General features: G+C 41.6%; 1 protein-coding gene and 1 gene segment (V, D, J or C); one reads left to right on the top strand and one right to left on the bottom strand.

Annotated features, from left to right (window-relative positions):
- LOC105521983 overlaps nucleotides 1-27,362 on the top strand; it is a 659,966-nt gene that overhangs the window by 125,887 nt on the left and 506,717 nt on the right.
- ZNF280B (zinc finger protein 280B) overlaps nucleotides 16,235-27,362 on the bottom strand; it is a 31,021-nt gene continuing 19,893 nt past the window's right edge. For all 3 annotated transcript variants that reach the window (XM_011956354.1, XM_011956355.1, XM_011956356.1), the window contains 2 exons: nucleotides 23,399-23,516; nucleotides 16,235-17,982 (listed from right to left, as the gene is read on the bottom strand). In XM_011956354.1, the coding sequence (XP_011811744.1) occupies nucleotides 16,294-17,913 (1,620 nt within the window). In that variant the 5' untranslated portion in view covers nucleotides 17,914-17,982; nucleotides 23,399-23,516 and the 3' untranslated portion in view covers nucleotides 16,235-16,293. The remainder of the gene's footprint in view (nucleotides 17,983-23,398; nucleotides 23,517-27,362) is intronic.

The following is a 27,362-nucleotide window of genomic DNA, read 5'->3' as shown; positions in this document are numbered from 1 at the left end:
CTAAAATTCTCTCAGATGACTAGGTATGGGAACATTTTTAAAAAATAATAATATTTAAATAATAATATAATCTAAAACCCTCATTTCACAAATATATCTCAGGCCCAAATTTTCATCCATCCATCCATACATTCATCAATTAATTCACTCAACCATCAAACCTTTATATTTTTGTTTTTTTTGGACACAGAGTCTTGCTCTGTCACCCAGGCTGGAGTGCATTGGCGCGACCTCTGCTCACTGCAGCCTCTGCCTCCCAGGTTCAAGCGATTCTCCTGCCTCAGTCTCCCATGTAACTGGGACTACAGGTGCATGCCACCATGCCTGGCAACTTTGTTTTTAATTTTTAGTAGAGACGGGGTTTCGCCATGTTAGACAAGATGGCCTCGATCTCCTGACCTCATGATCCGCCCACCTCTGTCTCTCAAAGGGCTGGGATTACAGGTGTGAGCCACCACAGCTGGCCCATCAAGCATTTATTAAGGGCCCATTCTGGGTGACCTATTATGTTAGGTTGGACTGTGACGGTATAAATACAGGACAAATGAGAAGGGTTCCTTCTGTCAACCACACTCAAAGATACTAGGAATAAAATAGAGACTTCTATGCTAATTACTATTATAGAGAATTACCAGATTTTTGAAAGCTCAACTAATAAAGCAACCATCCTTTTCTGGATATATCAAGAAAGTGTCTGCCTTGGATGTGGGGTCTTAGAAAAAAAGTATGGAGGGAATGAGGTCATCTCCAACAGAGGAACTGTGTGATGGTATGGACTACATATTTCTGTCACCCCCAAAATTCTTAGATTGAAACCCTAACCCCCCAATGTGATAGTATTTGGAGGTAGAGCCTTTGTGAAATAATTAGGTTTAGAAGAGGACATGAAAGTGGAGCCCTCATGATAGGATTAGTGTCCTTATAAGAAGAAAAGGAGACTAGAGCTTTCTGCCATGCGAGGCTACAGAGAAAGGTGCCATCTACAAGCTAGAAAGTGGACCCTCACCAAGAACCAAATCTGCAGCACCTTAATCTTAGACTTCCCAACCTCCAGAGCTATGAGAAATAAAAGTTTGTTGTTTAAGCCACCCAGTCTTTGCTATTTTTCTTATAGCGGCCTGAACTAAGACAGCCTGGCAAACACAGGAAAGGAAGTTATAAAAGGGCACCCATGGGCTGGGCGCAGTGGCTCATGCCTGTAATCTCAGCACTTCAGGAGGCCGAGGCAGGCAGATCACTTGAGGCCAAGGAGTTCGAAACCAGCCTGGCCAACATGGTGAAACTCCGTCTCTACGAAAAATACAAAAGTTAGCCAGGGGTGGTGGTGGGAGCCTTAATCCCAGCTACTCAGGAGGCTGAGGCAGGAGAATCGCTTTAGCCCAGGAGGTGGAGGTTGCAGTGAGCTGAGATTGCTCCACTGCACGCCAGCCTGGCCAACATGGTGAAACTCCGTCTCTACGAAAAATACAAAAATTAGCTGGGGGTGGTGGTGGGAGCCTTAATCCCAGCTACTCAGAAGGCTGAGGCAGGAGAATCGCTTTAGCCCAGGAGGTGGAGGTTGCAGTGAGCTGAGATTGCTCCACTGCACGCCAGCCTGGGTGATCGATTGAGACTCTGTCTCCTAAAAAAAAAGATATGTGTGTTGAGTGAGCAATTGTGTTGAGCCACAGAGGAAAGATGTAGGCACCAGTGACTTGTCCATTATCAGGGATGACACACTTCTTTTTCTTGATAGCTATTCTGTCCTCTCCCAGACATTTTTCTTTTTTTTTTTAACACTGCTGTCACCCAGGCAGGAGTGCAGTAGTGCAAACATGCTCATTGCAGCCTAAACCTCCTGGGCTCAAATCTCCCACCTCAGCTCCCAAGTAGCTGGGACCAAAGGCATGTGCCACTATGCTTGGCTATGTTTTTTTTTTGTTTTTTTTTTTTTTAATGTTTTGTATAGATGGGGTCTGCCTATGTTACCCAGGCTGGTCCTGAACTCCTGGCCTCAAATGATCCTCCTGCCTTGGCCTCCCAAAGTGCTGGGATTACAGGCGTGAGCGGCCTCACCTGGCCCCTCTCCCAAACTTTCTTTTGAGGTTAAAAAATGTAAAAAGGAAGAGTGTGTAGAACAAAAGTCATAGCCAATGTAAAAAAAAAAAAAAGTTTTAAACAAAAATTACCCATATCTCACTACTTAAAGATAACCATTACATATATTTTGACAACATATACCCTTCCAGATTTCTGCATTTGCTATGTGAGATGTTAGTTGAGGTGGGACAGGGGAAGGGGTTAAGGGAGGAGGCAAGGAAAGAGGGGTCAGACTGCAATTTATCTTATGATCCGTTTTCCCATTTAGTAATACACAGTCAACATCTCTGCATGTTTTCAAGTATATAAAGCTACTTAGATCATTACTTATTCATAGTATTACAGGGGATTCTGTATTTTGTCCATTATAAACTACATGTTGTGGAACTTCTTTCAAACTACATCTATTCATACAGCAAGTCATTTACTTTGTAAAAATTCCTAAACTTAAATATCTGGTTCAAAACAAGTATGCAAAATTTTATACAGATTTTATTTACCATAGAACTATGGCTACAAATTAAATGAAAATAATAGTAATAAATTATAATAATACAGGAGTCACTTCACAGATGTTTCCAGTCACAAAGCAAGGCTTTTCCTGCTTTGTACTGAAGTTGAAATCCCCCCAAAGTGCATAAAGGCTGATACATCCTTTCTAGGGTACCCTTTTCACCCTGTAGATGAACCCTGATGTGGCCAACCGACCTGCCGACAGTAGTACAGTCTAGATGTCTTTTATTAAAATAATAGATAATAGAGTAATCCACAAACTAGCACCTTACACACAAACACACAGAGCAAAAGCTCCTGAGGTGCAGAGCCTACAGGAAACCTCATCAAAAGCTCTGATGGCTCCTGTGGATGAGCACCTTTAGGAGGGGCTGCTATTGTCTTAAGTCAGAACAGAGATAGTTTGTCCTCTCCATTTCAAATGCTGCAGATTTCCCTTCCCTGTCTTGGTCTCCCAGAGCCTAATGTCTGTGCTGGACTAGCACAGTTAGTCTTTGGCTATGTGTCTGTATTTTCTATTTAAACTACTCTAGGCTGGGCGCAGTGGCTCACACCTGTAATTCCAGCACTTTAGGAGGCCGGAGTGGGCGGATCACGAGGTCAGGAGTTAGAGACCAGCCTGATCAATATGGTGAAACCCCGTCTCTACTAAAGATCAAAAAATTAGTTGGGCGTGGTGGCACACGCCTGTAATCCCAGCTACTCAGGAGGCTGAGGCAGGAGAATTGCTTGAACCTGGGAAGTAGAGGTTGCAGTAAACTGAGATCACAACACTGCACTCCAGCCTGGGCAACAGGGCGAGACTCCATCTCAAAAAACAAACATACACAAAAAAACGTTAACCAGGGGTGACGGCGAGGCCTGTAATCCCAGCTACTCAGGAGGCTGAGGCAGGAGAATCACATGAACCCAGGAGGCAGAGGTTGCAGTGAGCTGAGATCGCACCACTGCACTCCAGCCTGGGCGACAGAGGGAGACTCCATCTAAAAAAATAAATTAAAATAAAATACTCTAAAGTAAATTATTTAAATAATTCTCATCTTAATTAAGCAAGCAGTTTATTCAGCATGAGGTTCCAAGTAAATAACTTCAAATCAGATGGTCATGAATATAACTTCTTTAGTCATTCAAAACACTCAGATAAACAAGATGGGTAACACTGAAATGACATACAGACAATGCAGTGGATTTTCGACAATAACTACAAAAAGGACTGAATAAAGAGACAAATAACGAATGTGGGCTTGCCTAGGAAATAGAGTAGGGATGTCAAAAAAGTTAAATGAATGAGAGGGGTACTACAATCCTCCACCCCAGGAAACCACAGCAAGGTGCTGTGGATCCTCTCTGAAGCCTGAAGTTCAGGTGGTCCGTATTTTAGGTACCCTGGACACTTGCTCATAGGTCCTGCAAGAGGTTACAGCAGCTGTTCCCTCCCACAGGGCAAAGTCGGAGCTCACAGCCACCTAGGCCTCCCCATGACAACGGAGTTGCTCCCTGGGACAAAGACCAGAATAGGAGAAGGGAGAGATAAAAGGCTCAGATTTGCATAAAGTGTCCCACAAATACCTAACCTTGTTGCAAAGAGGTGAGGAGGGCATAAAAGAGCCATTAGAGAGTCCAACACTAGCTGTGAGGCCAATAGGCCCTTGGAACTTCAGCACCATGGTCTAGATTCTTCTCCTTCTCCTCACTCTGTCACTGCCCAGGTTAATGGAGATTTCAGATCAGCCTTTAGAATGATTCTTCTCCCTTCTTTTGGGAGAAAGTGGGTCTAGGAAAAATAGAATGCAAATATTTTTCCAATCCATAGGGAACAACAGGAGGTATACTAGGTGAAGAGTTTATGGTCGAATATTTTTTGCAAAAAAAAAAACTCTCTATGATGTAATTTTGACTGATAATAGCAAAGAAAACAAGCTCCTTATTTTATATAAAAATTTTTTCAAAACAATGCAAGTTTACTACATAAAATCTGGATTTATTTACTATTATTATTATTTAAACATATGGTCTTGCTCTGTCATTCAGGCTGGAGTGCAGTGGCACAATCACTGCTCACTGCAGCCTTGATCTCGCAGGTTCAAGCTATCCTTCCACCTCAGTCTCCAAAGTGACTGGGAACATAGGTGTGTGCCACCACACTTGGCTAATTTTTTTATTATTATTTTCTGTACAGCCTGGATCTCCCTGTGTTGCTCAGGCTGGTCTTGAATTTCTGGGCTCAAGCTATCCTTCCTTCTCAGCCTCCCAAAATGCCGGAATTATAGGCACGAGCCACCATGCCTGACCTAGTATTTTTTTCAAGGAGCATATTTAACTGCCCTGTAAAGACCCAATAGTTCAGAAGTTAGATGTTAACAATTTTAGTCTCTTTTCCTTCTTTTATTTATTTATTTATTTATTTATTTATTTTGAGGCAGAGTCTCACTCTGTTACCCAGGCTAGAGTGCAGCCGCACAATCTTGGCTCACTGCAAACTCTGCCTTCTAGGGGGTCAAGCAATTCTGCCTCAGCCTCCTGAGCAGCTGGGAGTACAGGCATCTGCCACCACACCTACTAATTTTTGTATTTTTAGTAGAGACAGGGTTTCGCCATGTTGGCCAGGCTGGTCTTGAACCCCTGAGCTCAAGTGATTTGCCCCTCCTCGGCCTTCCAAAGTGCTGGGATTACAGGCGTGAGCCCCCGCGCCTGGCTGTTCTTTCACCATAGTTCAGATCACAATGTACACAAATTTTTTTCCTGCTAGTTCTCTTTCATATTACTGCAATCTATTTCTTTAAAGATATTGTGCAGCTATTTCAGCAGGCACAGTGGTTCATGCCTGGAATCCCAGCACTTTGGGAAGCAGAGGCAGACTGACCACTTGAGGCAAACAAGTTTGAGACCAGCCTGGGCAATGTGGTGAAACCCCATCTCTACTAAAACTATTAAAAAAAAAAAAAAATTAGCTGGGTGTGGGGACCTGCGGCTATAATCCCAGCTCCTCAGGAGGCTGAGGCAGGAGAATCACTTGACTGCGGGAAGCAGAGGTTGCCGTGAGCCGAGACAGTGCCACCGCACTCCAGCCTGGGTGACAGAGTGAGTGAGGCTCCGTCTCAAAAAAAAACTAAATCAAAACAACAACAATGAAAAACAACAAAAAAAGTATATTGTGCAGCTATTAAATGAAAAGTACAAAATTCTTCAGTTTCCAGGCATTTAAAATTATTTCTGGTCGGGCCCGGTGGCTCATGCCTGTAATCCCAGCACTTTGGGAGGCCGAGGCAGGCAGATCACCTGTGGTGAGGAGTTTGAGACCAGCCTGACCAACATGGAGATACCCCATCTCTACCAAAAAAAAAAAAATGTTTCTACTTTACATTTACATTAGTACAACCAAAGTATTGATGAATTATCTTACATACTCTTTTTTGGATATATACATAAACATTAATTCTGTAAATTTGTATTGGATATGTTAAAAGCATCCTGTGAGGCCAGCAGTGGCTCACACCTGTAATCCCAGCACTTTGGGAGGCCGAGGCAGGTGGACACCTGAAGTCAGGAGTCTGAGACCAGCCTGGCCAACATGGTGAAACTCTGTCTCTACTAAAAATACAAAAAATTAGCTGGGCATGGTGGCAGGTGCCTGTAATCCCAGCTACTTGGGAGGCTGAGGCAGAGGAACTGCTTTAACCCAGGAGGCGGAGGTTGCAGTGAGCCGAGATTGTGCCACTAAATGCCAGCCTGGGTGACAGAGTGAGACTCTGTCTTAAAAAACAAAAAAAGCATCCTATGAAAAAATATGAAATTATTACCTTTTTACTCATATATTGAAATAACTTCCAAAAAGGCTTATGCCAATTGAAACTCCTTTTAATACATCCTCACTGACAGTAAACATTACAATTTATATAATATTCATCAATATGCTACCACTGCTTTAATTTCCATTTTTGTTTTTGCTATGGAGACAGAATATTTTGCATTTATTTACTAATCAGCTATATTTATTCTTTGTGAAATGGACAGGGAATTTTTCTTTACAACAATTTAACAACAGTGCATTAGAGCTTTTTCTTAGTCATCTTTTTTTTTTTTTTAGATGGAGTCTGGCCATGTCGCCCAGGCTGGAGTGCAATGGCACAATCTCAGCTCACTGCAACCTCCACCTCCTGGGTTCCAATAATTATCCTGCCTCAGCCTCCCAAGTAGCTGGGATTACAGGTGCTCACCACCATCATGCCCAGCTAATTTTTGTATTTTTAGTAGAGATGGTGTTTCACCATGTTGGCCAGGCTGGTCTCGAACTCCTGACCTCGTGATCTGCCCATCTTGGCCTGCCAAAGTGTTGGGATTACAGGCGGGAGCCAACACTCCCGGTCCCCAATTTTTCTTAGTAATCTTTGGAAACACTTCAGAAATGTTTTTAATTAGCCCTTTCATAATCTCAGGCTATAATTTTCCTGTTTATATGCCATAAAATGTGAACATGTTATACTGTCAAAAAAAAAAAAGCAAGGTGCAGAAGACTGTGCATAATATAAATCAGTTATTAAAAGAAAAAAATTAGAAACTATCTGAAAGGCTAAAAAAAGAATCTGAGTTGTTACATTTTTTGATGTTTGAATAATGTGAATATACTATATATTCAATGTTTTAAAATAAATGAACTTCAAAAAGAATCCTCTCAAAATGGTGTCAGCCACAGTGGCACACCAGAGAGTGGGAAGGTAACACAATGACCATTAACTAAGTTTTAGCTGCCTTCCTTGTGTCATAAAAACTTCTAATGTTCCATTTTCCCTGTGGTAACCTCCAAGATGGCCCCCAGTGATTCTCCACCCTCTGGTATTCCTATCTATATATGGTCATTCCCACATAGCAGCAGGGTTGCTCTGGGTGTATACAAGAGTGTACAACAGAGTGAAGTTATTTTACCTCCAAGGCTCTTATAAAAAACACTGCAATGCCTTCCTTGTTCTCTCTTGGATCACTCATTCTGTAGGAAGCCAGCTGACATGTCATGAGGACCATATGACAAGGAACAAAGGGAGGCCTCCTGCCAATACCCAAGTGAGTTTGAAAGCCCCAGTCAAGCCTTCAGATGATACAGCCCCAGTCAACAACTACAACCTCATGAAAGAAGCTGAGACAGAACCACTCAGTTAAGTGACCCCAAATTCCTGACCCTTGGAAACCATGAGATAACAAATGGTGGTTGTTTTAGTTGGTAAGTTTGCAGTAATATACAGCAATAGGTAACTAATACAGATTTTAGTACCCAGAAGGGAGGTGCTGGTGTAATACCTAACATGTAGGAGTGGCTTTGAAACTGGGCAATGGGCAGAAGCTAAAAAACCTTCAAGGAGATTGTTAGTGCAAGCCTTAGTAGAAAACTGGACTCTGAGAAGGCTCTGGTGTAGCTTCACATGAAGTGAGGAACATGTTATTAGAAAATTGAGCAAGGAGTTATGTAGTTATGTAGTGGCAGAAAGTTTAGTGACTATCACCTAGTCAGGTGAAAGTAGAAAATGTACCTGAATCATCTAATTGAGATTTCCAGCCAGAATGCTGAAAGTGCTGACTGGTTTCTTCTAGCTACTTATAGTAAAATCTGAGGGGAGAGAAATAAGCTAAGGGAAGAAGTGTTAAACAAAAAAGAGCCAACAGCCAGTACTTGCTGGTTGTGAAAATTCCCAGTCTTTCCAGATGGCAAAACATGCTAAAATTAACTGCTCCCAAGCAAAGGTTATATCCAGGTCACTAAAGAAAGGTGCAGAAATATGAAAGATAAGGGTAAAAATCCTTTTGCTTTTTTTGAGACGGAGTTTTGCTCGTCACCCAGGCTGGAGTGTAATGGCTTGATCTCGGCTCACGGCAACCTCTGCCTCCCAGGTTCAAGTGATTCTCTTGCCTCAGCCTCCCAAGTAGCTGGGATTACAAGTGTGTGCCACCATGCCCAGCAATTTTATTATTATTATTTTTTTACTAGAGATGGGGTTTCACCATGTTGGCCAAGCTGGTCTTGAACTCCTGACCTCAGGTGATCCACCAGCCTTGGCATCCCAAGGTGCTGGGATTACAAGTGTGAGCCACCACGCCTGGTCAGAGGGTAAAATCCTTTAAGGCTCTGAAAGATCAAAAATGATGCTTCAGAGTACTGTAGTCCCCCTTATCCGTGGTTTTACTTTCCATGGTTTCAGTTACCCACAGTCAATTGTGGTCCAAAAGTATTGAACGGAAAAGTCCAGAAATAAACAATTCATAGGTTTTATTTTATTTAGTTAGTTATCTAATGACAGGCTCTCACTGTCCCCCAGACTGGAGTGCAGTGGCATGATCTCAGTTCACTGCAACCTCTGCTCCTCGGGCTCAAGCAATCCTCCCACCTCAGTGTATTGAGTAGCTGAGATTACAAGTGCCCACCACCACACCCAGCTAACTTTTGTATTTTAGTAGAGATGGGGTTTCACCATGTTGGCCAGGCTGTTCTCAAACTCCTGACCTCAAATGATCTACCTGCCTCGGCCTCCCCAAGTGCTGGGATTAGAGGTGTGAGCCACCACACTCAACCAACAATTCTCAGGTTTTAAATTGCATGCCATTCTGGTTAGTGTGATGAAATCTAGTGCAGTGGCACTGAGTTCCATTCAGGACATAAATCATCCCATTGACCAGCATCCTCATGTTATGTATGCTATGCTCCTGCGGTGTTATAATGTACATTGGTTTTGTCCACGGTTCATAACTCCCATAGCCCTTGTTACAGTCTTTTGTTACAATGTTCGGTGTGTTAGGCCTCAGAGGCAGGCTTCTGACCTTCTGCCATCCTTTTACCTGCCCCCAGGCAGGACTCTAATCTTTCTGATTGTAGGTTCTAAGACCCTCCCAAGAGAGAATCCTGCCCTATACTCTAGCGGGAGAGAATGCTTAAGTCATGAAGCTTCCATAAAAACCCAGGAAGATTGGGTTCAGGGAGCTTCCAGTTAGCTGAAGAACACTTGGAAGTTCCTGGAGGGTGGCGCACTCAGGGAAGCCATGGAAGCTCCATGCCCCTTCCCATACACGTTGCCCTGTGTGTCTCTTCACCTATATCTTTTGTAATATCCTTTATAATAAACCGGTAAACATGTTTCCTCAAGTTATGTGAGCTACTGCAACAAAGTAATGAAACTCAAAGATGAGGTTGTAAGTCAGTCAGTAAGTTCAGGATACCCAGACTTGCGATTGGTGTCTGGGGACATGGGGGGCAGTCTTGGGGACCAAGACCCTCACCTGTAGGATCTGACACTAAGCTGTTCCAGGATTCCTGACACTCAGAGACTATGTGAGTTAATGTTTAAGCTATTAGTTTTGTGGTAATCTGTTATGCAGCAACAGATAACACATTCCCTTCATTGTTTGCAAAGCACACAATCACACTCATCAAAAAACATGGAAAAATGGTACTAAGGTTGGACGTCTATGTTTATACACACCTATACACACATCCCTCAGACAGTTGTTCTGTCATTTCTGACATTGTCTCTTTCTACTGTTTTGGACTCTGTTTCAATCGCTGGATAGGATCAAGGAATAACCCTATCCCATTCACATCCAAAATTTTTCTAAGCCATTAGTCCACATACATGAATACAGGGGAAGATACAAATGAGTCTAAGTTATAACTCATAACCTAGAGCAGGGGTCAGCAAACCTTTTTCCATAAAGTGTCAGGTAGTAAATATTTTAGGGTTTGCTGGGTGTATATGGGTCTCTGGCTCTAACAATGTTTTGAAAATTTAAACTTAGCCTAAAAGCCACAGTTTGCCAATGCTTGCCCTAAAGCTAAGAAAGACTTGTGTCTTAGTGGCAGTCTTGCCACACATTGATAATTATTCTCATTTCAATCTCATAACCAGGAAGGAATGAATTTAACAGGGCTAACCACTGAAATGGAATTTACTTTTTTTTTTTCTTATTTATATGATGAATGCTTTTAAAAGACAAAATAACTCATTTATATAACATTTGGGTTTTTTTGACAGAGTCTCGCTTGGTTGCCCAGCTTGGAGTGCAGCAGGGCAATCTCGGCTCACCAGTCCCCACCTCCCAGATTCAAGCGATTCTCCTGCCTCAGCCTCCCGAGTAGCTGGGATTACAGGCACACACCACCATGCCCAGCTAGTTTTTCTATTTTTAGTAGAGAATGGGGTTTCACCATATTGGCCAGGCTGGTCTGGAACTCCTGGCCTCAAATGACCCACCTGCCTTGGTCTCCTAAAGTGTTGAGATTACAGGTATGAGCCACCGTACCTGGCCAGCATCTGAAAGAATAAAAATCACTATGGGATTAAGTAAACTCAATTGTATTTAGAATTTATCATTCTTTTCTACAGATGTTATCATGAATAATTACGGTTGCAAAGTACATATAACTTTGTATGTTCCTTTATTTTGCATTATAGCCAAATAAAATTTTGTACTGCAGTATCTCCTATAATCATTACTTTTGATAACTGAATACTGTTTGTAGTGGGCATATATTTAATAAATTCTCTGATTTTCAGTTTGGTTTTCAAGTTGTTGTTTTTTTTTTTTTTCTGAGGCAGCATCTCTTGTCACCTAGTGGTACAATCATAACTCATTGCAGCCTTGACCTCCTGGACTCAAGCCCTCCCACCCCATCCTCTCAAGTAGCTGGTCAGACGACAGGTGCGCACCACACCTTTTTTTTTTTCTTTTTGAGATGCAGTTTCACTCTTGTTGCCCAGGCTGGATGGAGTGCAATGGCGCGATCTCGGTTCACTGGAACCTCCAACTCCTGGGTTCAAGTGATTCTCCTGCCTCAGCCTCCCGAGTAGCTGGGATTACAGGTGCCGCCACTACACCTGGCTAATTTTTGTATTTTTAGTAGAGACGGGTTTTCACCATCTTGGCCAGGCTGGTCTCGAACTCTTGACCACATATGATCCACCCACCTTGGCCTCCCAAAGTGCTGGGATTACAGGCATGAGCCACCATGCCCAGCTGGTTTGAATTCTTTATTAAAGACAAAAGAATTGGTCAGACATAGTGGCGCACACCTGCAATCCCAAAACTTTGGGAGGCCAGGGCAAGAGGACTGTTTAAGCCCAGGAGTTCCACACCAGCCTGGGCAACACAGCAGGACCCAGGAGTTCCAGACCAGCCTGGGCAACATAGCAGGACCCTGTCTCTACCAAAAAAAAAAAAAAAAAAAAACCTCACAAAACAACAATGCTGAAGAAAGTGAACGAGATACAATAAATAAAAACATAGAGAAAACAAAACGAAAGCAAACAGGGGGAGGTTGCTTTTTGGAAAAAGTAAATCAGAAACATTGATAAACCAGGATGAATTAATGACAGGAAGAGGAAACACACTGTAATATTAGAAATGAGAAAGGAAGTGGGATTCTGAGTAGTTAAAACAATATCCTACCCCAAATTGAACTACTTTTGCTTCAGGAAAGGAAGGTTTCTAACAAGAAAGCTGTAAGTGCAACCAAGTAAAAACTTGGGATAGTAAAGAAAATGACTGTCTTAATAGATGTTGTAAATTATAAAGCTAAATTATCTTTAGAGTCTAAAAAATGGAAATAGAATTTTTTTTTTCTTGAGACAGAGCTTCGCTCGTTTCCCAGGCTGCATGCAACCTCCCAGGTACAAGTGATACGTCTCAGCCTCCCAAGTAGCTCAGATAACCACGCCGGGCTAATTTTTTTGTATTTAGTAGAGACAGGGTTTCATCATGTTAGGCTGGTCGCGAACTCCTGACCTCAGGTGATCCACCCGCCTCGGCCTCCCACAGTGCTGGGATTGCAGGCGTGCGCCACCACGCCTGGTCCCCAATATGGAAACAGAAATTATTTAAGCATACACTTATTACCTTTAATGGCAAATCATTTCTCATTAAAGCCAAGAACAAGAAAGCCCATTAACTCCATCTTAAATATTTAGAAGTTCTGGCTGCAGCGGTAAGGCTAAAAATGAACACAAGTGGCAAAAAGGCAAAGATTATATAGTGGTGCTAAATGACAATTAAAAACTAAAAATAGGCTAGGTGTAGTGGCTCACTTTGGGAAATGAAGGTGGGCAGATCACTTGAGGCCAGGAGTTCGAGACCAGCGTGGCCAACATGATGAAACCTCATCTCTACAAAAAGTACAAAAATTAGCTGGGCGTGGTGGCACACGCCTGTAATACTAGCTGCTCAGAAGAATCACTTGAACTCAGGGGGTGGATGTTGCAGGAACCTGGGATCGTGCCACTATACTCCAGCCTGGGCCACAGAGCAAGACTCTGTCTCAAAAAACAAAACAAACTAAAACATCCCATTTTACTTACGGTGCAAAGATAATACAGCAACAGCATTTTTTCACAAAACATTTTATTACTATAATTGATATTTTACTTATAATTTTTGGCAACATTAATAAAATAATAAATTTCATCTGCAAGAACAAGCGAGCAAAATAGACAAGGAAATTCACAAAGGGTAATAACAAAATAGTAATCTTGACATATTCAATATATTTGTAAACAAAACAAAGTGACATTGCCTTAAAAATATATAGAGGTATCAATAGAAAAACAGAGAAAGCTCCTGAAAGAACTCACTATATTAATTTTCATTTGGTTGCAGGCACAGAAATTGACTCGAGCTAGCTCAACTCTAAGACAGAAGCAAAGCCCTTGATGATGAACGCTTTCCAGCTTTTTCATGAAAACCTAGGAAATTTAAACACACTGAAGAGGGAAGAAAGGGGTAGGGAGAGAGTAAAGTGCCTTTAAGAGGAAAAAGGAAAAGTTTGTTTTGTTTTCTTTTAAGGGAGATCTCATTGTCAGTGGCATTTTAAGAGCCTTGAAGCTCAATGAACCAAAGGAAGTGTCAAACAATTAAGTGAGGTAGCAAGCCATGCAGGCCTAGGGGAAGGGCATTCTAAGAAAGACAATAGCATGTGCAAAGTCTTTGGATTGGGAAGAATGTGATTTGCTTAAGGAATAGCAAGGCCAGTGTGTCAAAATAGTGCATCATTGGGGAAAACAGTGGAGAAGCATGACAGAGAATGAAAGAGAGTACGGAGGTAGGCAGGGGCCAGATCACTGGAATCTATAGTTGGCAATTAATGACCACATGTACTCTTTAAGAGCATGCTTTAATGAAACAGCAAACAACAGTGTTGATAATACCAACCAATCACTAAACATACAACTAAAATATTTCATATTTTTACCACAGAAACAGAATATGGGAGGTAAGTATGAAGTCTGTAGATCTATTTATACACAGTAGGAGTATCTACCTGAGACAAGAAAAACTGGCACAAACACACCCACTTGCACACACATACCCTTTCTTCAACTAAAGAAAGGATACAGGCTGAAATTTTAGCAGTGTCTTAACCCAAGCAAAGTAACTGAAAAGACCTAGTAAAGTGTTCAAGGTGCAAATCAATCAAGTGAGTGTCAGGCAAATAAATACAACCGGAGCTACACTCACAAAATGTTGTAAAATATAAATATACTCACAATTTATTTGTTATCTGTACTGCCTTCTACTCTAGTTCTAAGAGGGATGCTAAGCTCTTAATTATCTCTTCCCAGATTTTTGTGAAAGCTTAGGAAATTTAACTAGATTGAGGACGGAAAAAAGGAGTGGGGAGAGATAGTGGGGAGAGATAATGTACCTTTAAAAAGAAATCAAGGAAAAAGGGAAAGGTTTCTCCAGACCTATGTCTATAGCCAAGATGGCAGATTCCTTGACTGGTGAAGACAGGTTGCTGGACACCTTAGTCGGGGGTGGAGGTACAAAGGATGGCACCAGAACACAACCAAGGAGACAACTCCGGGAGTCCACAGAGGCACCCAAGGCTGCTGATGTTCAGGAACCAATACTCAAAAGGTACTCCAGAATACTGTGAAACAGCTCCTGGGGAGAGCAAGGGAAAAAGGTTCACCCGTAGTACAGATTAGATAGGACAGACCAGATGAAGCACATTAACTCTAAGTCTTAACAGTTACTGAATTAGGGAGACATTTCTTGCACACTGGTATGTATCAAGTAAGACCCAAACAGCATTAGTGTCAATAAACTGGGAAACTACACATACAACAGAAGAACTGTAAGCTGCAATACATTAGTGTCCAAGGCAAGACATAAAAGTTGCAAGCTTCACATGTTCAATTAGGGTAAGATATATATGCACAGAAAAATATAAAGCCATTATGGGTTTAAATTTAGTCAGTCACCCTGGGCTATTTTTGTTCACTGTACCTACTGTTCTTGGACAGTCCTCATTGCAGCTGAACAGTGGGAAAACTAAATTTAGCCTGGTCCAGGAAATGGACAGACACCACTTGTTTGGCCCTTTTCAGTTAAAACTATGGGTCCAATACAGTTCAAATTACAGATATTAGGGCTTCTTCCCCTTGGGAAACTTAACTTGCTTTACTGCTGTGGCTGAGAGGAATATGGCCAGCTCATTCTCCACTAAGGGCTAGCCAGAAGGGAGAGGAGAGAGAATGAATCAATTTCACCTTTAGATCACAGAATAGGAAGTCAACTAGCACCAGGCACCATTCTATTATTAATTGTATTGCTATTTCATCTCAAACCAATGATATATGGCGGCTGTTTGATGTCTACAGGGGCCCCTCACCAAACAAAAGCATTTTACTTTGAATGGTTTGGCTTCCTTGGATGTTTCTGGGTTAGGTAAAGATACTCTGAAGCAGTGTTCCTTTTGACCTGGCCCCAAGACCAGAATGAATGTGTGCCTATCCTTCAATTAGAACAAAGAGCCACTGCTCTCCCTCAACTAACTTCCACCTTCTTGGTCTCTGCTCATGCAGCAGCTTCTCTTTCAATTCCACATCCTGGCTTTTCAGAATCTCTTCAGGTTATTTTATGTCAGCACAGCAGAGGCACTTCTGGGAATTCGACAGCAAGTGGACCAGGGAATAACAAAGCCATTCCAGTCTGACTAGAGTTAACCATGAAATCTTGAATGCATGGAAAAAGCTGAAAAGAAAACTAAGTATTTCAAAAATTCTATGAATTCTGTATATAGAAAAAAGAGCTTTTTCAAGCTTAGGAGTAACATGAAATACCAAAATAATAAATAGGTGCCAGAGGCAGTGGCTCACACATCCCAGCACTTGGGGAGGCTGAGGCAGGAAGCTCCCCTAAGGTCAGGAGTTCAAGACCAGCCTGGGCAACATAACAAGACTCCATCGCTACAAAAAAATTAAAATAAAAAATTCGCTGGGTGTGGTGGCTACGCCTGTAGTCCTAGCTACTCTCCAAAGGCTGAGGCCAAGGAATGCTTGAGCCCGGGAGTTCAAGGCTGCAGTGAGCTAGGATCATGCCACTGCACTCCAGCCTGGGTAACAGTGAGACCCTGTCTCTAAAGTAAAAAAAAAAAAAAATTAAAATTAAAAAAATAAATACTTTTTTCTCTCTCTCACACACACACACAAACACCTTTTATGTAAGCCAGATAGTTAACATGAAAACCAGATGTTTTAAAATAACACCTCAAAATTCAGATCAAATAATACAGATCCTAAATTTTGTTTAAAAAGTCATATATAATCTACTAGTTTCACTATTTTTGGTGCTACTGAATAATGAATGTATGGTTGGTATTTTTTGTTTTTATGAGGTTTTTTAATTTGGTTTGAAATACTTGCTTTAGATTTACTGAAACTAGAATTAATGGGACTTTTTTGAAATTTTGCTTTTAGACCTGGGGAGTGATGGTTCGGAGTCAGATGTGCTCACAGTTATGGATGCTACTTCTACTGATCCTGGCTGAAGAGGTTCTAGTGACACTTGAATAGTAACTTTTGTTTCAGGAGGTAATCCTTCTAGTTGCTTAGGCTTCTTAAACATTTGATGACACTGGGTCTTGTGCTCCATTTTCTCCTTGAAAGTTAAAAACTGTAGCCGGCACTTGGAACACTGGTGTGTACTCTTTCCCCAGTGGCCCCTATAATGACACATGTATGGTGTTGCTGTTTTGAAAATTTTGAGACAAAAGGGACAAAGCAAATTCTTTGTGTTTTCATGGCACGTTCTAAAATGTGTTTCTACATCAGCAAAAACTGACGATCTGTAATGGCAAACCTGACACACATAGGGCATTTCGCCAGGCTTATGATGGTCCTTCATGTGTTGTAAGAGGACCTGATCTGTTTCAAATGACAATTCACAGATCTTACAGACAGCAGAGGGCTCCTGGGCAGTGTGGACATTTTCAATGTGACACTGTAGCTGGAAGGGAGTGGGAAACTGCCGGTGGCAGTGCTGGCAGGTGGTGTGGTTTTCCCAGCTGTCGTTCTTCTGCTTCTCAAATTCCAAATGATGCTTCACGTGATTCATAAACTTAACATTTTTTAGAACTTTCACGCAACTGAGGCATTTAAAGGTGGTGTGAGTCTTCTGTTCTGGCTGCCCATCTCCTTTATGCTGTCCATAGTAAAAGTCACTAAGTAACACAATGGGATTTTCTTTCTTGGGATCAAAGGTCTTGTTTTGACTTGTTAGACTCAAAATGTCTGTTTTTGCCAATTCATTTTCCCTATCAAGATTTGTATTTATAGGCTTGAAATGGATATTGTCCTTTGGAAAAGCTGCTCCATTGTGAACATGGCTTAATGAGGTATGAACATTGTTTGAGGGTGTACTTTGCTGAGTATTCATTGTATGAAAGGTATCTGAAGGGGACGAAGCTGAAGAATATCCTTCCATAATTCCATCCCTGAGTTTAGCCCTTTTGGAATTTATGCTGTTTACTTCAAAAGTGGAAAGTCGCTTTGATACATGAGGACTTTCATTTATACCTCCTACTGAAAGTGCTGCACTTACTGGATGATGCAATGAACCTGTGAATGTAACCAAAGGAGAAGGTAATTCTGAAGAGTTATTAGGCACAACTTGTGGTGAACTATTTTTATAATCAGGTTTAGACAAAGGCTCAATAATAATAGGACTATCTGTTGATCTCGATTCTAGCTGGGAAGCTGGCAGGTCGATCACTGCTTCTGATGTAAGGGTCTCATGACTTGTAGGCTGCAATTTGTCAGCAGTATCTTTTCTAAGGTGACCATACTTTTTTCTCCTTGACCACGAACCCGGGGTGACTCTGTTCAAAATGTTTGAAACGACTGGTTTTGAATTTGAAGTCACCCCAACAAAGATTAGTTCAGCATCTTCATTTACATGTTCCACACCAACAAAGATGAGCTCAGCGTCTTCGTCATCTACTTGTTTGGTTTCTTTTACGTTCTTCTGTGGTTCAGGCTCTTTCTCTTCCTCACATGACTGTTCCATTTTCTAATGTTTTTTATTCTTGAACAGTGTGGCCACAAGTCCCAATGCTTCCTTTATATAAACTGCCACCTAAGTACAAACATACATCAGTAAGTACAGGAAAACACATTACCTTATTTAATTCTAAAACATTAAGGTTTTTATAAACATCACTATTTTACAGACAAGGACACTGAGAATGAAAGAGGATAAATAACAGCTTAAAATCTATGATAAAAGATCAGGTTCCTATGAATCCAGAATCATAACTTTGCTGTACTGATTACGCTCTCTTCCATTAAAAAAAAAAAAAGAAAAACCTTCCAGCAACTAATCACTAGGCAAAATTGTATGGAAAAGGACACACATTTTTACCAGGGCATCATTGTGCAGTGTTTAGAAACATGGACTTTGGAGTTGAAGAATAAGCTGGAATCCTTAGTCTGCCACACACCAGCTGCATCCGCTTTATCAAGTTTTTTACTTTTAAATGTATTTTGCTATCTTAAAGGCAAAAATTCTATTTCCTAGACTTACAGTAACAGCTGGTTTTTTAAAAGCACCACCTATTCAATGGCAGCTTGATTTGTAGTGGAATTGAAAGAAAATTACATTAAATGTACATATCTCAATTGATTCATATATAGTAATCTCAGAAAAGAAAAGTACAGAAAAGAGGTATTAAATTTATAGTTAAGAGTACCTACACATAGCCAACAAACAGCATAGCACAATGTCAAGTGCCAGGCAGATAATCTTATCCCAACTCATGGCCTTAATTATAATCCATTCACTAATGCCTCCTAAATTTTTCCCTCCAGTCCTGACTTACCTACTGAACTTAAAACACAACAGTGCTTCCTCCCTCAATCCACCTCAGTCTCTCCTCCACATAGCAAGCAGATTGATTGTGTTAAACAAAGTCAGACTGTATCATTGTTCAGCTCAAAACCCTCCAATGGCTTTCTGATTAACTGAGAGTAAAAGACCAAGTATTACCAATGCCTAGAAGACCACACTACCAACCCTACATACTGCTCCTGCAGTTATACTACTCTCCCCGATCTACTTCACTCTAGCTACACTAACCTCCTTGCTATTTATTTTATTTTTTATTTTGATTTTTTGAATTAAATTTTTTTTGAGATAGAGTCCTGTTCTGTCACCCAGATATATAACTCAGCTCACTGCAACCTCTACCTTCCAGGTTCAAGAGAGTCTCGCGCCTCAGTCTCCTGAGTAGCTAGGACTATAGGCACGCCATCACCACACCCAGCTAATTTTTGTATTTTCAGTAGAGATGGGGTTTCACCATGTTGACCAGGTTGGTCTCGAATTCCTTCTCTCAAGTGATCTGCGTGCCTTGGCCTCCCAAAGTGCTAGGATTATAGGCATGAACAACTGCACCTGGCCCTCCCTGCTATTTCTTGAACATACTAAGCTCTTTTCCTTGCTCAAGGCCCTTGTTCTCTCCAATATGAATGATCATTTGAGTACCTGTATGGCTAGCTCCTCAGTGCCCTTAGAGCTCTATTCCAAGTATCTCTCTCAGTGAGGTTCTCAAATATTCCAACCAACCTCTAACCCACATTCCTAATCTCTTTTCCCTTTTCTTTCATCCCCAAAGCCCTATCACCATTTAACATATTACAATCCTATTTATCTTGATTATTTTCTAATGCCCATCCAGTGGAACACAAAACACAAAGGACAGGTATTGTATCTTCTGTTGACTGTTGTATACTCAGCACAAAGAACAGGGTCTGGCACAGGACAGGTGCTCAACAAATACAGAATTTGTTAAATGAATCAATAAACAGCACTCTCCTTCATAAGATCCTTTATTTTTAAAGAAGATTATGCTCCATTAATTCCACATTTTCTATAAATTTACTCTAAGAACTTTATCCGTCAGAAATTCTGTAGGCCAATAAAGGACTTAAAGCAAGCACATACACATAAATAATAACTATCTTTACTATACAGGCTGAATTCTAAAATTTTTCATTTCATTTTTCTTTTTTCTTTTTTTTTTTTGAGATGGAGTCTAGTTCTGCCACCTAGACTGGAGTGCAGTGGCGTAATCTCAGCTCACCTCTGCCTCCCAGGTTCAAGCAAGTCTCTTGCCTCAGCCTCCAGGGTAGCTGGGATTACAAGCACATGCCACCACACCCAGCTAATTTTTGTATTTTTAGTACAGAAGGGGTTTCACTGTGTTGGCCAGGCTGGTCTCGAACTCCTGACCTTAGGTGATCTGCCCGTCTCGGCCTCCCAAAGTGCTGGGATTACAGGCTTGAGCCACCGTGCCCTGCTGGGTTTTTTTTTTTTTTTTTTTGAGATGGAGTTTTGCTCTGTCGCCCAGGCTGGAGTGCAGTGGCCAGATCTCAGCTCACTGCAAGCTCCGCCTCCCGGGTTTACGCCATTCTCCTGCCTCAGCCTCCCAAGTAGCTTGGACTACAGGCGCCCGCCACCTCGCCCGGCTAGTTTTTTTTTTTTTTTTTGTATTTTTTAGTAGAGACGGGGTTTCACCGGGTTAGCCAGGATGGTCTCGATCTCCTGACCTCGTGATCTGCCCGTCTCGGCCTCCCAAAGTGCTGGGATTACAGGCTTGAGCCACCGCGCCTGGCCACCCAGCCTCATTTTTTTAAAATTAACCAGTGACCCACAAAATCAGTTAAGCCTCATCACAAGGTCTGTTAAAAAATAGAGAGTGAAAAAATGAATCCAATGAGACACTTTAATTCTTAAAGACTAAGCAGTTAACAGCAATAGCATCAGATATAGCTGTACACTAAGTCAGTTTTAGCAGAAAGAGCACAAAACCAGACTTCAGGAATTAGGCATGTTAGTGCTAACTCTGTCTACAAACCCTCCATATAACTATAGTAAATCATAAACGTTTTGGCACTTTAAAAATTAATCTTCAGACTGGCCAGGCACAGTGGCTCAGGCCTGTAATGCCAGCACTTTGGGAGGCCGAGGCGGGCAGATCATGAGGTCAGGAGATGAAGACCATCCCGACCAACATGGTGAACCCCATCTCTACTAAAAATACAAAAATTAGCTGGGCATGTTGGCGCACCTGTAATCCCAGCTACTCAGGAGGCTGAGGCAGGAGAATAGCATGAAACTGGGAAGGAGAGGTTGCAGTGAGCCAAGATCGTGCCACTGCACTTTAGCCTGGGCTAAAACTGGTCTAATAATAGCAAAATGTAGGCACTAGAAACAAACCAAGATTCATAACTCACCAATTTCTAAAAACATATCAAGATTCACTGTATCCCAATGTGGACCCTTCAAATCAGCATAATCCAAAGCATAAAAATTAAACTGACATCTAATGTATGCCATGCACACTGTTTCAATTTTAATGAGGATATCAGTATCTAATTTTGGAACATATAGACAATATTTATTCCTATAAATATGTGTATCACCTTGGAAATGAATTTTAATAGGAATACAATATTAAACTAATAAAAACATATGTATTATTTTCCTCATTTCCTCTAAAACTATTATTTTGTTTGCCCATGTCTGGTCAGATATTGTGCAAAGCACAGAGTAGACAGGGGTAAATGCATGAAATATACAAACTGGTGTATCATGAATAGTGATTTACAACTTAATTAGTAGATATATAATGCCACAAAAAAATAACGCAGATATGAATACACTGTTCTTTGGAGTCAACTACAATTGGTTTAGTCTGTCTATATACAACTTAAATCGCCTAACTCCAGGTTGATGCCACCTAGCCCAGTGTTTCCTAACCATTACTGACATTTGGGACCAGATAATTCTTTGCTGGGGGTTGTCGAGAGCACTATAGGATGTTTAGCAGCATCTGTGATCTCTAACCCACTAGAAACCAGCAGTAATTCCCCAGGGTGGCAACTAAAAATGGCTCCAGGAATTACCAAATGTCCTGTGGGAAAACTCGTGCCCAAATCCAATCTTCTTCTCAGGATCACTTCCACGTTTCCAGTAACTACCTTCTAGGTAATTCTAAATGTATTTTCTAACATCCTCTCTAAAGAAAATAATCTGGCTGGGCGCGGTGGCTCACACCTGTAATCCCAACACTTTCAGAGGCCGAGGCAGGTGGATCACAAGGTTAGGAGTTCGAGACCAGCCTGGCCAACATAATGAAACCCTATCTCTAATAAAAACACAAAAAATTAGCTGGGCGTGGTGGTGGACACCTGTAATCCCAGCTACTCATGAGGCTGAGGCAGGAGAATCGCTTGAACCCAGGAGGTGGAGGTTGCAGTGAGCCGAGATCACGCCATTGCACTCCAGCCCGGGTGACAGTGCAAGACTGTGTCTCAGAAAAAAAAGAAAATATTCTAAATCAAAATCATTAATATTCTCCAATATCCTAAAAAATTAGACTGTAATCTGACAACATGGCCGTTAGATTTATCTGAAAATTAATTAGTTTATGATTGTTACTATTTTTTCTTTTTCAAGACGGAGTCTTGCTCTGTTACCCAGGCTAAAGTGCAGTGGCACGATCTCGACTCACTGCAACCTCTGCTTCCCAGGTTCAAGCTATTCTACTGCCTCAGCCTCCTGAGTAGCTGGGATTACAGGTGCACCAACACGACCAGCTAATTTTTGTATTTTTAGTAGAGATGGGGTTCACCATGTTGGTCGGGATGATCTTCATCTCCTGACCTCATGATCCGTCCGCCTCGGCCTCCCAAAGTGCTGGCATTACAGACCTGAGCCACCGTGCCCGGCCAATCTGAAGATTAATTTTTAAAGTGCCAAAACGTTTATGATTTACTATAGTTATATGGAGGGTTTGTAGACAGAGTTAGCACTAACATGCCTAATTCCTGAAGTCTGGTTTTGTGCTCTTTCTGCTAAAACTGACTTAGTGTACAGCTATATCTGATGCTATTGCTGTTAACTGCTTAGTCTTCAAGAATTAAAGTGTCTCATTGGATTCATTTTTTCACTCTCTGTTTTTTAAACCTGTTCAAACCTCCTCTACCTCCCGAAAATGTCAAAGTACCCTATAAGCCATTTTAAATAACTTTTAGAGCATTGCTCATTCTACCTTTTATGTCCATTCCTATTAATGGCCCCCAGCCCAGGCCCCAACTTCTAGGTTTAGGTCCACTGGTTACTGCATTTTTGTACACCTGTACTAGTCCCTAAATTGTTCTCTTTTCTCTGTCCTTCAAATTCTATAACACACCACCACTAGATGGATCTTAAAACACAACTGTAATTATATCAGTGTTCTATTTCTAAGCGTTAAATGATTCCTCCAATTCTAGAGAATATTTCAGGTATACATATTTTGGATTACGCAATGGCTGAACTGTGTTCCTCTCACCCCCAAATGTGTATACTGAAGCTATAACCTCCTATGTGAGGGTATTTAGAGAAGGGGCTTTTGGGTGATAATCAGGTTAAGATGTAATGAGGATATTCATGAGGATAGGGCCCTCATGATGTGATTGGCGCCCTTATAAGAGCAGATACCACAGACCTTGCTTCCTCTCTCTGTCATGTGAGAACACAGCAAGAAGGCTGTCACTCACCAGCCAGGAAAAGAGTCTTCACTAAGGAACCAAATTGTCCAGCATCGTGATCTTGAACTTCCCAGCCTAAAAATGTGAGAAATGAATTCCTATTGTTAATAAACCATCAAACAAACAAAGAAGAAAAACTTAAATTGGGTTCTAATAACACTGCTGGGCTTCCTAACCAGCTGCTCTTGGTTAGACTTTTGGCTGTTGTCCATACTGATTAACCCACCATCCAACCATCATTCAAGATCAGAAAGAGGAATAGAGCAAGAATCAGGAACAAAGCTAATAAGTTAATGAACAAGTTCATTAAGAACAAGAGTAGCATTAGACGATGAGAGTTTTCTTCTCCTCTAGATGTCCAGAGACCCTTCTCTACAAATGTCCACCAATGGATGCATAAATGCTTATGTTCCAATTTACCAGAATCTTGAGATACTGCGGTAGGGAAGTTAGACATGCAAAGACATATCAGATCTAACGGGTTTGTCCTCAAAAGTCAATTTACACCCCCATGATGGGAGAAGCCAATAGGAGGGCTTCAATTCCAAAGAAAGCTGAGAGATCGGTGGATGATAACCCACCTTCCAGATTATTTCTGTGCATTCAAACAATGGCCCTTCTAGTAGATCACTGTTATAACCACACACAAGTTTTTTTCAGGCATCAGTCCCACTTGAGTAACCTTTGTGATTAGATTTTAGGCCACCAGGACTCCTGTGGTACCTATCCCCACCATCTTCCCTTGCCTATCACTTTCTTCACCCCACTGCTGCTTTCTCAAACTTCTGCCCCACCTCCCTCACTCTCCATCTACAGTACTCTTGTCCCCCAGCCCCACCAATAACTCTACACATTTGCTGTCTTAGAATTGAATGCCCATTAAACACAGATCCTTGCAGTAAATGGGAGTTTTACAGCATCCTTAACACTACAGTCAACATTTGTATTCCATACAGGGCAACTAAATAAAACACAAATAACTTTTTCATAAATGTTTTTTAATAAATACTTTTTCAAAAATAAGCTGAGGATGGTAGAGGAGTGTAAAATAGGGTTGAAACTAGACTGAGAGGCCAGGCACAGTGGCTCATGCCTGTAATCCCAACACTTTGGGAGGCCGAGGTGGGTGGATCACTTGAGGTCAGGAGTTCGAGATCAGTTTGGACAACACGGTGAAACCCCATCTCTAAAAAAATTACAAAAAATTAACCAGGTATGGTGGCGCACACATATAGTCCCAGCTACTCAGGAGGCTCAGGCACAAGCATCTCGGGCGAGGTTACAGTGAGTTGAGATTGCACCACTGCATTCCATCCTGCGTGACACAGCGAGACTCCATCTTAAAAGAAAAAGAAAAAGAAAAAAAAGGCCAGGCACAGTGGCTCATGCCTGTAATCCCAGCACTTTGGGAGGCCGAGGTGGGCAGACAACCTGAGGTCAGAAGTTTGAGACCAGCCTGGCCAACATAGTGAAACTCCATCTCTACTAAAAATACAAAAATTTGCTGGGCATGGTGGTGGGCGCCTGTAATTTCAGCTACTTGGTAGGCTGAGGCAAGAGAATCAATTGAACCCAGGAGGCGGAGGTTGCAGTGAGCCAAGACTGTGCACAAGACTGTGCCATTGCACTCCAGTCTGGGCAACAAGAGCAATACTCTGTCTCAAAAAAAAAACAAAAACAAAAAAGCAAACTAGCCTGAGAGTCTAGGAGGGGAGTAACTATTAAACCAAGGTCGTTCCTTATCAAAAGACATGATAATTTCCACAGACTAGACTGAGAGAAAAATGAAGAATTTACACATCCTTACTACTATTTCCACTCTTGCTACCTTTCTGACCTTTTTTCCCACTATTCTAATCTTCATTCACTTTAAACCAGCCACACTGGCTACCTTGCTATTCCTTCAGAGTCTCTGCCCAACACTTATGTCCCCATGGCTAACACGGGGACATTTTATCCCCTTCAAGTGCATGTCCAAATTTACCTTCTCCATGAGACTTACTCTAACCACACTATGTAAAATTACAATTCTCTTATACCTCCTCAACTTCTAATCCTGCTCTATTATTTTTTTCCTAGTTCTATAATATCATCTTCCATTTCACCAGAGAATTTGCATTTTTATTATACTTACTATCTTTCTTCCTCTACTGGACTGTTAGTTCCTTCTGTTGGAGTAGTTTGTCTTGTTTTTGTTGTTGTTGTTCATTTTGTCTGTTGTGTTCACTGGTTTCTCTCAAGTGCCTAAAGCAGTGCCTGGCACACAATAAGCACTCAAATATTCATTAATGGAAAAATGTTATCTAGAAGTAGTTAGAAATCAATTCAAAAAGGCAGACTGAAGGAAAAAGTGGAAAATGTTCAAACATGGGAAACAGCCAATTTTCAAGTCTGGGAGCTCCTAAAGTGTACTCTTAGAGGAAATGTGACAGCCCCACAATCCTGGGGTTCAGAAGAAAAATGTGTATGGCCAGATCTCATCATAAGGACCAATAGTTTGGGGAAGTCTTTCCTCAGAAGAGTATGTGTGTGGTTAAAAACTCCCGTGTGGTTATAACAATGATTTACTAGAGCTGGGCACGGTGGCTCACGCCTATAATCCCAGCACTTTGGGAAGCTGACGCAGGCGGATCATGAGTTCAGGAACTTGACACTAGCCTGGCCAGCACAGTGAACCCCATCTCTACTAAAAACACAAAAATTAGCCAGGCATGGTGGAACGTGCCTGTAATCCCAGCTACTCAGCAGGAGAACTGCTTGAATCTGGGAGGCAGAGATTGCAGTGGGACAAAATTGCACCACTGCACTTCAGCCTGGGTGACAGAGCAAGACTCCGTCTGAAAAAAACAAAGAAAAAACAATGATCTACTAGAAGGGTCATTGTTTGAATGCACAGAAATAATCTGGAAGGTGGGTTATCATCCACTTACCTCTCAGCTTTCTTTGGAATTGAAGCCCTCCTACTGGCTTCTTCCATCATGGGAAGTGAGAATTGATTTTTGAGGACAAACCCATTAGATCTGATACGTATTTTCATGTCTAACCTCCCTACCCCATGGGATCTACCTTTTTTTTTTTTTTGAGACGAGAGTCTCGCTCTGCCACCCAGACTGGAGTGCAATGGCGTGATCACGGCTCACTGCAACCTCCACCTCCTGGATTCAAGCAATTCTCCTATCTTGACCTCCCAAGTAGCTGGGACTACAGGTACATGCTACCACGCTCATCTAATTTTTGTATTTTTAGTAAAGACAGGGTTCCACCATATAAGTCAGGCTGCTCTCGAACTCCTAAACTCAGGTGATTCACCCTGCTCTCGAACTCCTAAACTCAGGTGATCCACCCGCCTTAGCCTCCCAAAGTGCTGGAATTATAGGCGTAAGCCACCGTGCCCAGGCTGGGATCTACTCTTAAACAAGAGAGAAAATCAGTCATTTTCCCTTTTCTTTCCCTTCCTCCTATGAGCAGAATCTTGGTCAGAAGAGTCTACAAAGGAGATTTGACAGGGTGGCAGTTCAAACTGAAAGTGGTCTGATAGTTCAGAGTAAAGTTTCTTCACTAAAGCTGAGTTTTTAAAGGGCTTGAAGAATGATTTAAAGAGGGGTTGTGGAGGACCACAAAAAAGACAACTAAAAAAATGCGTTAACAAAGTCAACCGGGTGAAATTAAGGGGAAGGGAGGAATAAGGACCTACAAATAGCTGCTCCTTCATAAAAGCAAAGAGAACACTAGCAAAAACTACAAAAATCACATTTTTCAGATCCTGGAAATTAACAAAAGCTTGTAAAAATCAAAAGATTTTATTACAAAATGGTTTGGCAGTTCCTCAAAATGTTAAACATAGATTTATGGTCCCAGAAATCTACTTCTAAATATACACTCAAAGAAATAAGGGTACTCAAGTACATGTATACATGTTTA

Source organism: Colobus angolensis, unplaced genomic scaffold (assembly GCF_000951035.1).
Source record: "Colobus angolensis palliatus isolate OR3802 unplaced genomic scaffold, Cang.pa_1.0 Scaffold415, whole genome shotgun sequence".
Taxonomy (NCBI): Eukaryota; Metazoa; Chordata; class Mammalia; order Primates; family Cercopithecidae; genus Colobus; species Colobus angolensis.
Note: the sequence above shows the minus strand (reverse complement) of the source record. Positions and strands in the feature narration are given on the sequence as shown.